General features: G+C 38.5%; 3 protein-coding genes across 3 annotated transcripts; 2 read left to right on the top strand and 1 right to left on the bottom strand.

The window, feature by feature from the left end:
- LOC113335547 (codeine O-demethylase-like) lies at nt 1–5,614 on the bottom strand. Its single transcript, XM_026581584.1, has 4 exons — nt 5,345–5,614; nt 848–1,098; nt 368–692; nt 1–276 (listed from the first exon to the last, which is right to left on the bottom strand). Exons 1-4 carry the CDS (start codon nt 5,612–5,614, stop codon nt 1–3), a joined length of 1,122 nt encoding a protein of 373 aa, XP_026437369.1.
- LOC113335639 (zinc finger BED domain-containing protein RICESLEEPER 3-like) lies at nt 3,862–5,006 on the top strand. Its single transcript, XM_026581665.1, has 2 exons — nt 3,862–4,628; nt 4,770–5,006. The coding sequence occupies exons 1-2, from the start codon at nt 3,917–3,919 to the stop codon at nt 4,811–4,813; spliced, it is 756 nt and encodes a 251-aa protein (XP_026437450.1). The 5' UTR covers nt 3,862–3,916; the 3' UTR covers nt 4,814–5,006.
- Nucleotides 5,615–10,533: 4,919 nt separating the features above from the next.
- On the top strand, nt 10,534–12,483 carry LOC113335546 (nucleolar protein 56-like). Its single transcript, XM_026581582.1, has 2 exons — nt 10,534–11,658; nt 12,427–12,483. Exons 1-2 carry the CDS (start codon nt 10,534–10,536, stop codon nt 12,481–12,483), a joined length of 1,182 nt encoding a protein of 393 aa, XP_026437367.1.
- The last annotated feature ends 3 nt before the right edge of the window (nt 12,484–12,486 follow it).

Here is a 12,486-nt window from a genome sequence, read left to right as displayed (position 1 = left end):
TTATGCTAGCGTGTTATTGTCTACATAACCTTCTTCTATCCTCATAGCGTCGACCAAAGCTTTCCCGAAGACTGTACGAGTAAAGAATTTCTTCATATAATCCTCGTACCCAATTGTTCTGAACAAGGCAGGTGTCTCAGGTGTGACCATGCTAAGTATTGGACCTATTTCTGTATCTACTTTAGGGCTATGAAATGTTGCAACTGATAGCCTCTCCTTTGTTGAGTTTACTGTTGCTCGGTGCTCCACGCTACGGTATACGCCATTGCTCATTATCTGTCACACAAAGATGGAACAAAGAATTAGTAACCAAAACTTGGTAACGTGACCTAGGCTTGGATACTTCGATTTCATCAACTCTTTTTACCTCCAAAATATCTCCAATATTCACTACAAAGGCATTAGATAGAGGTTTAATGGGAATCCACATCTTCTCTTTTCTAATCTGTAATCCATCCACTTGGTTGAGTTGAAGGAGGATTGTCAAACCGCAAGCATCTGAATGTGGTGTAAATCCAATGACTTGCTCCGGTTGAGGGCAAGGAGGATAATAGTTCATCCTCATTGCTTGTCTTCCGTCTTCAAACAACTCTGCAATGACCCTAGTCTCTATTTGTAAAGCCTTTTCCATGAACTCCAGGAGAGTCATGCTTAATTTACTCAAGTCAAATGAGTAGGATTCAATTGTGTCCCTGCATAAATAGATGAACCAGCCAGTTAAGTTAACTATACACATGCAAGACGCAACATCAGAATCTTAAAATTTTATGTACAGACCGGCGCCCAAAAACAAATATCGGAATGAAATCATATATCCTGAGAACAAAAGAGTTAACAAAGAAGTAACCTTAGAGGTAGAGGAAGTTTGGGTAATAGCCTAGGATTCCTTGTATGTTGGGGAAGAGTGATGATCGAAAACTTATCTCCCCAATCAAGGTTTTGGACTTTTGATTGAAAAGTAAAGTTTTGTCCAAATCCTTGCGAATCTCCTTGTTCCTGCCAAAATTTCATTTTCTCATCCATTGGAAGATTGAATAAACCTTCGATTTTTGATTTCACTTTCTCCATCAATAAAAAGTCAACCCCATGGTTTACCACCTACACCTAGGGCTGCACAGGAACCGTCCCGTCCCATGGAACCGTACTGGAACCACAAGAACCGTACCGGTACCGTCCCGGAACCGCAGTTAGATGGGACAGGTACAAGTACCAAAAACTGGTACCGTGCCTAGAATAGGTACAAGTAACGGTTCTAGGCTAATCCCGTCCCGTCCCGTAGTACCGAGGATCTATATCCGTTGATATTAGGATTAAATCCTGGCCGTTGATAGTAGGGGTTATACCCTTTCAGTTTCAGCTTCATCCTTTCTCAGTTTCTCTATCGTATTCTCGGATTCTCCTCATTTCCTTCTTCTTCTTCCCTCTGACCCTCTCTCAGATTTTAATTTTCCTCTCAGAGAAGATAAGAGAAGAGGCCATCGTCGAAGTCACTAGCAGTAACCAGTAAGCCATCATCATCTGTATAAGGATTAAGGAGTTCAGTATCGATTTACTTGTAAGTATTTTATAAATCGATTTTTGGGTTTGTTCATCATCTGTATTAGGATCTTAGGGTTTCAAAATCGATTTTAGGATTTCAATTTGTTGATCGATTTAAGATTTTTTGTTCTAATATGATTATTTTTTTTCGATTTTAGGGTTGGAACTTGGAAGAACTGATCATCAGTTTGTTCATCAGTTGATACACACATCAGGTATTCGATTTGATTTTCTGATTCTGAATTTAGCTAGGGTTTTATTTTAACTTGGATTTGATTTTCAGTTGTTCTTCAATATATGGTTAGGGTTTGTATCATTTTTTTTCTGGATTTGATTTTGAGTAAGGTATGGTGATTTTAAGAGAGAGTCCATGGACTATGGAGTAATACCAACTGTGGTTATTCTTTTTGCTTTGATTTGATCAGTTTTGGGGATGGAACAGATGAATTTGCAATAATCTAGTCTGATTGATATGGAGATAAATGAGTTACCATTCTACTGAGTTACACTGGTGAAAATATCAATTAACTATAACATTTGTCACTCATAATCTGGTGTACCTTCTTATTTGTTGCATGTATGGATAGGATGGCCCTGTTATACTTTCATAGATATTCATTGTATATATTTCAGATGGATGAGCTCTAAGTTTAACACTTTAACTTGTTTTTTCATTTCAGATGGATGCAAATACAACTCAAAGTGCTGGAACTGAAGTTGGTTCCTCATTTCACCCTACATCTGTACCTTCACTTTCTGTTAATGTTCAGCAAGCTACACAAGAAGATCCAAATGAAGCTATAACTCCTGCTGTTGATGTAGCCGCGAAGCCGAAATCCAGTTCAAAATCTTGGAAGGATTTTATAAAATTAGATGGGGAATGGGCACAATGTAAGCATTGTAACAAGAAATTGAAATCCGGTAGTCAAAAGAATGGTACGTCTGGGTTATGGAAACACTTGAGGCATTGCACCAAGAATCCTAATAAGAAGAAGGTGGGAGGACAACAGTTATTGATGTTTGAACCCCAAAGGCCAGGTGAGGATAGTAAGTTGATTGCAACTAATTTCAGTCAAGAAGCGTGCAGAAGGGCTCTTGTTGTGTTTATCATTGTTGATGAGAAGCCATTCAGAATTGTTGAAGGTGAAAGGTTTAGGGCCTATTCGCTAATGTTGGAGCCTAGATTCAAAATGCCGAGTCGTATGACCATTTATAGGGATTTGTTACAACTCTATGTTGATGAGAAATTTAGTTTGAAACGTTACTTTGCAGCTTCCAAAATGAGGGTGTCCTTGACAACTGACACATGGACTTCACCTAACAATTATAACTACATCTGTGTAACTGTTCATTTTATTGATCAAAATTGGAAGTTACAAAAGAGAATCATCTTGTTTTGTCAAATTGAAGGTCACACAGGCAGTGATATTGGTCAAATGTTGGAAAGATGTTTATTGGATTGGGGTCTTGAGGATGTGTTTGGGGTTACTCTAGACAACGCTAGTGCTAATACGAAGGCCATTGAATATTTGAAGCAAAGTGTGATTGGTTGGACTTCAGCTCCAGTTAGAGCCGAATATTTGCACGTAAGTTAGTTTTTTTGATTTGTTCATTTCTAAATTCTAATATTTGCATGTATATCTGTAACTTTTCAATGCATGTGTTCTTTTCAATGTATGTGTACATTTCATTTCTGATTTGTTCACTTTACTTTTATTAGGTCAAATGTGCAGCTCATGTTCTTGCCATTGTGACAAAAGATGCAGTAAGACTCTACAATAAGTCGATATGTAGGATCAGGTCAGTTATCAAATATGTAACTAGATCTCCTGCTAGGTTGAATAAGTTTAAATATTGTTGTGAATTAGAAAAAATTGAATATAAGCAAGGTTTGATCTTGGATGTGAAAAGTAGATGGAATAGTACTTATTTAATGTTAGAAGCTGCTTAAAAGTATGAAAAGGTTTTCAAAAGGTTAGAAAAGCATGATAGGGACTTTAGACAGAAGTACATATTTGAAGAATCAAGGAAAAATGCTATACCTGATACTGATAATTATGACATGGAAATTGATAATGCTTTTGAGGATTACTCTAGTTCTGAATCTGAGGGGGAAGTTGAGGAGGATTGTAATAAAAAGGGGAATAAAAAGACCAACAACAAGAACAAAAAACCTCGTCAACATGCTCCATATGAAGAGGATTGGAAATATGCTAGAGGTCTTCTGAAGTGCTTAAAGATATTTTTTGATGCTACTGTTAAATTTTCTGCCTCCACAACTGTTACATCTCCTGGTTTCTTGTGGGAAGTAGTACTCATCCATGAACAGTTAGTTGAGTTTAGAGATAATGCAACTAATGATCCATTTATTGCTCGTATGGCTGATATTATGTTTAGGAAGTACAATTTTTATTGGGGTGCTTATGAAAAGATGAATTCTTCCTTGTTTTTTGCTCAACTGTTGGATCCAAGAGAGAAGGAAAAAGGTTTAGAATTTGCTCTTCAGTGTTTATATGAGCAAGACCTTGTTAGGGTTAATATAGTTATGATACAGGTCAAGAGGGACTTTAAGATACTCTTTGAAGAATACAAGTCTTTTCATTCAATTAATGAGGAGGTGGCAAGTTCATCTAGTAGTGCTGTAGTTGAGAACTCAGTTATCGCTCCAAATGGTGGTCGACTTGCTACTCTTCAGTCAAGAAAGAAAAGGCACAAGCAGAACCAATCAACTGATGAGGCAACAATAACAGAGTTGGATATGTACTTAATGGAAGTGTATGATGAGTCTGAATCTGATGGGAACAATACAGGCAAGTCTAGTTTTGATATTCTGGCTTGGTGGCAGGCTAACAGTAGCAGGTATAAGATACTTTCATGTATGGCAAAGGATATATTAGCCATGCCAGTGTCTTCCGTTGCCTCTGAATCAGCTTTTAGCACCGGAAAGCGTGTGCTTAGTCCATGGCGAAGTTCTTTATCTCCAAGAACAGTTGAGGCTTTGATCTGTTGTCAAAGCTGGTTAAGCAAACCCATTGATCTTGATCTTTTAGCTGATTATGTACCAGATGATAACTCTAAGGATGAGGAAGGTAATTTAAACTTTTTTTGTTTGATTATGATTTATTTGAATCAATGGTTGATTGATATATTAATTGTTGCTTGGTTCACTGCCCTTTGTGCGTATGAGAGTAACTTCAAAACACTAACTGAAATATAAATTGTTGTTGCAGACATCTTGGGTGTGGTTCAATTGTCAGAGGTCTTGGATGCTTGATGCAATGATGCTTGGTCCAGCTTGGAGATGGAGTTCGTTTTCTGTTGCAGCAAACTTATGAAAGTGGTCAATTGCCAAAGCCCAAATGTTGTTTTTTTCGTTGGTTTATTTTTTTCTACTTGAAGTCTAGTTACAGGTTTTAAGACTCTTAAGTTTTTAACAGTTAAAGTTTTTAAACTTAGAACTTTCAAGTATTTTGCTTTTTTTTTTTTTATGTTCTTCAGGTAAAGAACCGGTACCGTTCCGTCCCGTACCGAGTTAAACAGGTACAGGTCCCGTCCCGTCCCATATTGCATAGGTACAAGGTACAGGTATAAGGTACAGGTACCGTCCATAGGGAGGTACAGGTACTGAGTTAGGCAAAAACCCGTACCGTCCCGTCCCATGTGCAGCCCTACCTACACCATAGAACATTAAATTCTTCTTAAAAGAAAATCAATATTCATCTGCATACTAGCTAATTCCTACCGGACTGATAAAAGAAAATTACCATACAAAATTATCGTTGGAGTGCCATATATATGTACATACTTGAAAGAAACCCCATACTTTGCAAGCAGAATGAAGCTTGTCCAACTCTAACTCATAAATGTTGGGTTCTGGTGACATTAATTTCTGCAAATCGATAACAGGTACTGATTGATCTGTCGAAGACGTACCTGAGATATTATTACTCAACGTGTCCTGGTCATAGCGTATGTAACGTGTTGGGACTTCTGCAAGTGATTGTCTGGCCAATTCTTGTACTGTACTAGGTACAAACAAAGAACCACCTAGCTTTTTTAGTTTTGGCGTCTCCATGAATCTTCAGTTAGAATATGGATTTTGGTGAATGCTTCCACACCTGCTATGTGCAGAGAGTGGTTCAATTTATATTAATCACTTTCAAAGATAATCTGTTACAGATTAGGTAAACAAATCAAAGACTGAGCATGCCACTAATGTAGGCTTTAGAATCTGACATAAAACTAGGTCAAGAGACTTGGTGTGCAGTCTTTCTAGCAGAGTCTTCAGGACTTGGCTTAACACCTCCCCTCAAGTTGAACTGCAGCTGGCGAAGTTGCAACTTGCTACGTAAAATATTAAACCTTGGTGATGCAAGCCCCTTAGTAAAAATATCTGCAACTTGATCACGTGAACTGATGAACCTGACATGCAGTAGACCAGCAGCCACACGTTCACGGACAAAATGATAATCTATCTCAATGTGCTTTGTGCGGGCATGGAAGATGGTATTTGAAGTTAAGTACGTGGCTCCTAAATTATCACACCAGAGTAATGGAGGTGGAATTTTGAAACCAAGTTCCTGTAGCAAGGATTGAATCCAGATAATTTCTGAAGTAGCTATTGCAATTCCGCGGTATTCTGCTTCAGTACTGGACTTTGATACTGTATTTTGCTTGCGTGCACTCCAAGATATCAAGTTGCCCCCGAAATATATACAATATCCACTAGTTGATCGTCTGTCATCCAGACTTCCAGCCTAGTCTGCATCAGAGTATGCTTGCAAAGAGAAGTCTGAGGTAGAACGAATATGCAGCCCAAAGTTTACTGTATTTTTAAGATAACGAATAATTCTTTTGACCAATTCCCAATGCTCCTCAAATGGGTCATGCATATATTGACAGACCTTGTTAACTGCCACAGAGATATCAGGTCGGGTTAAGTGCAGATATTGCAGTGCACCCACAACACTGCGATATAATGTAGAATCTGAAAACCTTTTCGAACCTTGCTTCTGAATTTTTGTATTCACTGCCAGAGGAGTGTTCACTGGATTTACACCATCTAGCTTTGTCTTGCGCAGAAGGTATGTAATATACTTACGTTGTGATAGAATCAGTTCAGGACCCTGTCGTATGACTTCAACTCCCAAAAAGAAAGAAAGATCACCCAAATCCTTTAATGCAAACACAACACTGAGATCTTTAATTAAGTCAGAGATCTCAAATGGATGTGAACCGGTCACTATTATGTCATCAACATAAACTAAAACGTACAATGTTGAATCCTTTGTTTGACGAATGAAGAGAGAAGTGTTAGAGATGGAACCTTTAAATCCCAACTTTACCAAGTAGTTGCTCAGTTTTGAAAACCATGCTCTAGGCGCCTGTTTAAGGCCATAGAGTGATTTGTGCAGCTTGCAGACATGGGATGGATGCAGTTCATCGATATACCCCTGAGGCTGCTGCATATACACATCCTCTTTCAAGTCTCCATGAAGAAAGGCTTTCTCCACATCCAGCTGTTTGATATCCCAGTTGTGCATAACAAAAATTGACAGTACAAGCCTAATAGTGCACGGCTTTACCACTGGTGAAAAGGTTTCACCATAGTCAATACCAATTTGTTGGTTATATCCCTTGGCAACAAGACGCGCCTTTCTCTTGTTGATTGAACCATCTGAATTCTGTTTAACTCGATACACCCACTTGGATCCCACCACATTCATACCTTTTTCATATGGCACCAGAGAGTATGTTCCATTCTTAATTAATGCATTGATCTGAACATCCATTGCATCCCGTCATTGCGGAATTTTTCTTGCAGCCGAGAAACAAGTTGGCTCCATGAAATCATCATCATGCAGAATATGCTTGGACGCAGTTAAGCACAACTTTTGAATAGGCTTGTGTATACCGGCCTTTGCCCTTGTGACCATTGGATGGGATAGAGTTGTTCTCTCAACTTCGTCACCAATATGGGAAGATGCAGCAGGCAAAGTTGAAGCAGGTTCAGAAGTTGAAGATGCTGAACTAGCCGCAGGAGAGATTGTTGCATCAGAGCAAGGCAAACCTTCTGAGGGGGATGCTGAAATATTCACGTTGTCTGATGTCTGTGCAGCAGTAGGTTGTGAAGCATTACCCTGAATTACAGTAGTATTTCCTATACCAAATGGAGTCTTAGAGAAAATACTTGTGCTGGATTGTACAATACCTGGATTTGGCACTGGGGATTGATGCTTGAGAGGTAAGAATGGGAATGTAGATTCCTCAAAGCGCACATGTCTAGAAATGTAGATTTTGTTTGTTTCTCTGTGTAAACACATGTACCCCTTATGTGCATTAATGTATCCTATAAAAACACATTGAATTGACCTAGGTTCAAGTTTGTCTTTATTATATTGCCTTAAGCAAGGATATGCAAGAGAGCCAAAAACTTTCAAGAAGGAATAGTCTGGCAGTTTGTTGAATAACAGTTCCAATGGTGTTTTCGGGTTTGCCACTGAATTTGGTAGGCGGTTTATAAGATAACATGCAGTAACAAAATCATCTGCCGAAAAAGACCTAAGCATATGAGCATGAAACAGTAAGGCCAAACCAGACTCTGTGACATGTCTGATTCTTCGTTCTGCCAAACCATTCTGAGGTGACGTGTGAGGACATGAAAAACGATGTTGAATGCCAGACTCATTTAAATAGGAAGTAAATTTTTGATATTCAAGAGCATTATCAGATTAAAAAATTTTAATCTTATGACCAGTGAGATTCTCAACTTGTTTGCGAAAGAGAATGAAAGTCTGCAATGCATCAGACCGTAGAACTAGGGGAAAGATCCATGTATAGTGAGAATAGACATCCATAAACAAAATCTAATACCGAAAACCAGTTCTTGATAAGGAGGGTGAGACCCATATATATGAAACAACTAAGCTCAAAGACCTATTATAAATTGTTTTACTTAGAGAAAAAGATAACTTCTTGCTTTTACTCACATGGCAAGAATGACAGAAGCCAAAGTTTTTATTTGTTACTGGAAGTGAAAATTGATGACAGATTTTTGACACAGTGCTAAGCATAGGATGTCCTAGTCGTTGGTGCCAAAGATGAAGAGTATAGGTCATCATAGCTTCAGGTTTTATTGAGTGCTGAATCAAATCTACCCCTTCAAACATGTAAAGGCCATTCTTGTTAAACCCTCTCGGCAGCATTATCCCCGTGCGCTTGTCCTTAACAACAAAGAAACCAGCATGAAACTCAAAATAAACATTATTGTCTTTACAGAATTGTGATACAGACAACAGGTTTGTCTTGATTTTAGGAACATGATAAATATGATTCAATGCAAAAGTTCGGGAATTAAGCGTAAAAGATGCATTACCAACATTGGTGATTTCGAGTGCATTACCATTGCCAACATGAACCTGCTCAGTGCCATTGTATTCATGAGGAATGGACAGATTTCTCATATCAAAAGTGAGATGATGAGTTGCACCTGTGTCAGTTACCCACTGATTTCCAAACTGGTCTCCAGGTAAAGCAATATAGGCCTGCGCAGGACGCTGGTTGTTGGTTGTTGGTTTGTCATAGCGAAACCAACATCTGTCACCAAGATGGCCCTTCTTCTTACAAATCTGGCACTTTTCTATGAACTGAGGAGGTTTCGGATTCTGCTGCTGACGAGCATTCATATTATTGTTGGAATATGAATATTTCTGTTGGACTGGATTCTTTTGATTACCTCTGCTTGTGGAGGGAAAGTTTGAGACAGCTACATTTGCTATTGGAGACTGCAGTGATGACAACTGTGATTCTTGGCGCATGTCATAAGTGATCAGATGAGAGTAAAAGGTATCTATGGGCATATCCTCAACAATCCTCAAAGCAGTGACAATAAGATCATAGCTTTGGTTAAGGCCATTACTAATGGCTTGTTTCTTTTCATTTGTTGTTACAGCACAGCCAGATTCTGCCAATTGAGCAAACAAAGATTTAGCATCATTCAAATAGGTTTTGAGAGTTTTGTTACCTTTTGACATGCTATGCAGCTGCTTTTTCAGATTCATCTGATGATGAAAAATTTTTGGTGCATATTCGGATTCTAGTTTATCCCAGACATCCTTTGCAGTTATTAGGTGAGCTACATTACTCAGGACCTCAGGTGTCAGAGTTGAATTGAGCCAGCCAACGATGAGAGAATCCTGATGCTCATAAGCTGTAAACTCAGGATTTATATCTTCACTTTCAGGTAATGTCTTTGAAGGAACTTGTTTCGTTCCATCTACAAATCCACTGAGATCACAGCCTTTTAAGATTGGTTTGAATTGTGCCTTCCAGAGGATATGATTTGTTTCTGTGTGTTTTAATGTGACAAGGTGATGAATCTGCACCTGTCTTAGGGTATTTGTTGTGTCTGCCATGAAAGTTTTTTTTTTTTTTTTTGTGGTATTGAGCGGAAGATGGCTTGGATCAGGCTGACACCAAGTTAGAATATGGATTTTGGTGAATGCTTCCACACCTGTTATGTGCAGAGAGTGGTTCAATTTGTATTAATCACTTTCAAAGATAATCTGTTACAGATTAGGTAAACAAATCAAAGACTGAGCATGCCACTAATGTAGGCTTTAGAATCTGACATAAAACTAGGTCAAGAGACTTGGTGTGCAGTCTTTCTAGCAGAGTCTTCAGGACTTGGCTTAACATCTTCGAAATAGCAGCTTCCAAATCAAGATTGATGAACCCACGTTTGAGTTAAATTCAAGTTTTCCAATCACATATGTGAAAGCATGATGATGTAGGATATCCAGTTGACCAAGTTATCTCTGTTTGACTAAGTCAAACAGATTTCTTTTTTTAATTTGATTTCCTTTTCCTAGTCGTATTAGGGATTATTAAAGCCTATATAAGAAGGCCATCGTAGAGGTAATCACCTAACATTAAAGTTATTGTCCTCTAGTTTTGTATCGCTTTTGTGAATTGATAAACTTCACATAAACCCTAATGGCGCTGTATCTACTCTTTGAAGCTACATCTGGTTACTCATTGATTCAAGATTATGGCATAGATGACATAGGAAGAAACACCGAAGCTGTTAGGAATTCAGTAGTTGATGTTAATAGGTTTGCTGAAGTCGTACAGATTGTTGCCTTTTCACCGTTTGATTCTGCTTTAGATGCGCTTAACCAGTATAACGCTGTCTCTGAAGGGATTATGACCGAAGAGTTGAGAAACTTTTTGGAGTTAAAGTTACCCAAAGTTAAAAAAGGAGAGAAACCTCAATTTAGTCTTGGAGTTGCTGATCCAAAGATTGGATCGCAAATCTTTAAGGAAACTAAGATTCCCTGCCAAAGCGATGAATTCATTCTTGAACTTCTCCGTGGTATTCGCTTTCATTACGAAACTTTGATTAGCGATTTCTATAAATCTCCGCTTGCTGGGTTTTTGGGTCATCCTGACAGCAGAGCTACGGAGAAGGAGAAGTTCAATGTCGACCAGGTTGATGACATGGTTTTTGAAGCTATCTCCACACTTGATACGCTTGATAAAGATTTCAACTCGTCCTCCATGGAACTCAGATTGTGGTACGCTAGGCACTTCCCTGAACTTTTTGATATTGTAAACGACAACTATATTTATGCGGAAGTGGTAAATTATGTTGAAAACAAATCTGAGCTTTCTGAGCACAAGATCCCAAGATTAACTGAGATACTTGGGGATGATGAAGACAAAGCAAAGGAGATTGTTGAAACAGCGAAAGCATCCATGGGGCAAGATTTGTCCCCGATTGACTTGATTCATGTCAAGCAATTTTCCCAGAAAGTGATGGACCTCGCACAACACAAGAAGCATGTACATGAGTATCTAGTGTATCAGATGAATGAAATTGCACCGGACTTGGCTTTTGTTATTGGTGAAATTGTTGGGGCTCGTCATGCTGGGTGTTCTATTGCTTCCCGCAATGACTGCTTTTTAGGGACAGGAATTACTGTATACGGGGAGAAGCTACGTAGGCAGGTTGAAGAGAGACTGGGTTGTTATGATGTTGACATGATGAAAGCAGAGATAGATATAAAACATGGAGGTTCAGCAAAGAGGAGCAGCAACGAAACTGAGATCAAAGGTGAGGTAGAGGTTATTAAAGAGGACAAACCAGCAGCTAAAGCAATTAATAGAGATGCTGCAGAGGAGGATATGGGGATTGAGAAGAAGAACAAGAACAAGAAAAAGAACAAGAAAAAGAACAAGAAAAAGAAGGAGAAGTGCACTAGCTCGTGTGTTCCTTACACCTTAACTGAACTGGCTTGTGCCTTTTTTCTTTCTTTTATTCTGTCTCTTTTTGTGCTTTCCTTGTACCTTCGATAAAGGGTTAACATTATTCCTTCAGAAACTAGAAAATAGAAAAAGAGCAGAAGGAACAGCTAAGAGGAAAAAGAAATATAAGAGCAGAACGGATCTTAATTTAGTTTTATGATGAAATGTTTTTAGGCAAGTACTGCCTCTTCGTGTTTTGTGTATGATTTTCTATTAATCGACTATGAGCATGATATACTCTAGCTCTTTCTCATATACTCTTGAGAGTTATATGCACTACCTGCTCTAAATTCACTCTTCTTGAGAATCGTACTATCATAAGAGATTTAGAGGTTGCAGCATTAGTACTTTCTTTCACATATTTTAGTTCTTACTGCATTAGTACTTTCTTTCTTATTACACCCTGCTTACCATTTTGGGTACCACCTTCACTGGAAAGAAGCCAAATAATTAGCTAGGGGCAAGAGCCTGTGTGCCTCATAAGTAACTTGCTCAAAAGAGACAACAGAACCCAAGTAAGCATCAATCAAATGAAATAAAAGCCATTGAGAAAACACATAATTCTGATTTATCACTCATTAGATACTTTCGCTGAAGTACAAGCAGGCAGATTTACTGATCAATGCCAAAGTTAAGTAGTGC

The sequence above is a fragment of the Papaver somniferum genome, unplaced genomic scaffold (genome assembly GCF_003573695.1).
Source record: "Papaver somniferum cultivar HN1 unplaced genomic scaffold, ASM357369v1 unplaced-scaffold_15, whole genome shotgun sequence".
NCBI lineage: Eukaryota > Viridiplantae > Streptophyta > Magnoliopsida > Ranunculales > Papaveraceae > Papaver > Papaver somniferum.
This window is presented reverse-complemented; position numbering and strand designations above follow the sequence as displayed.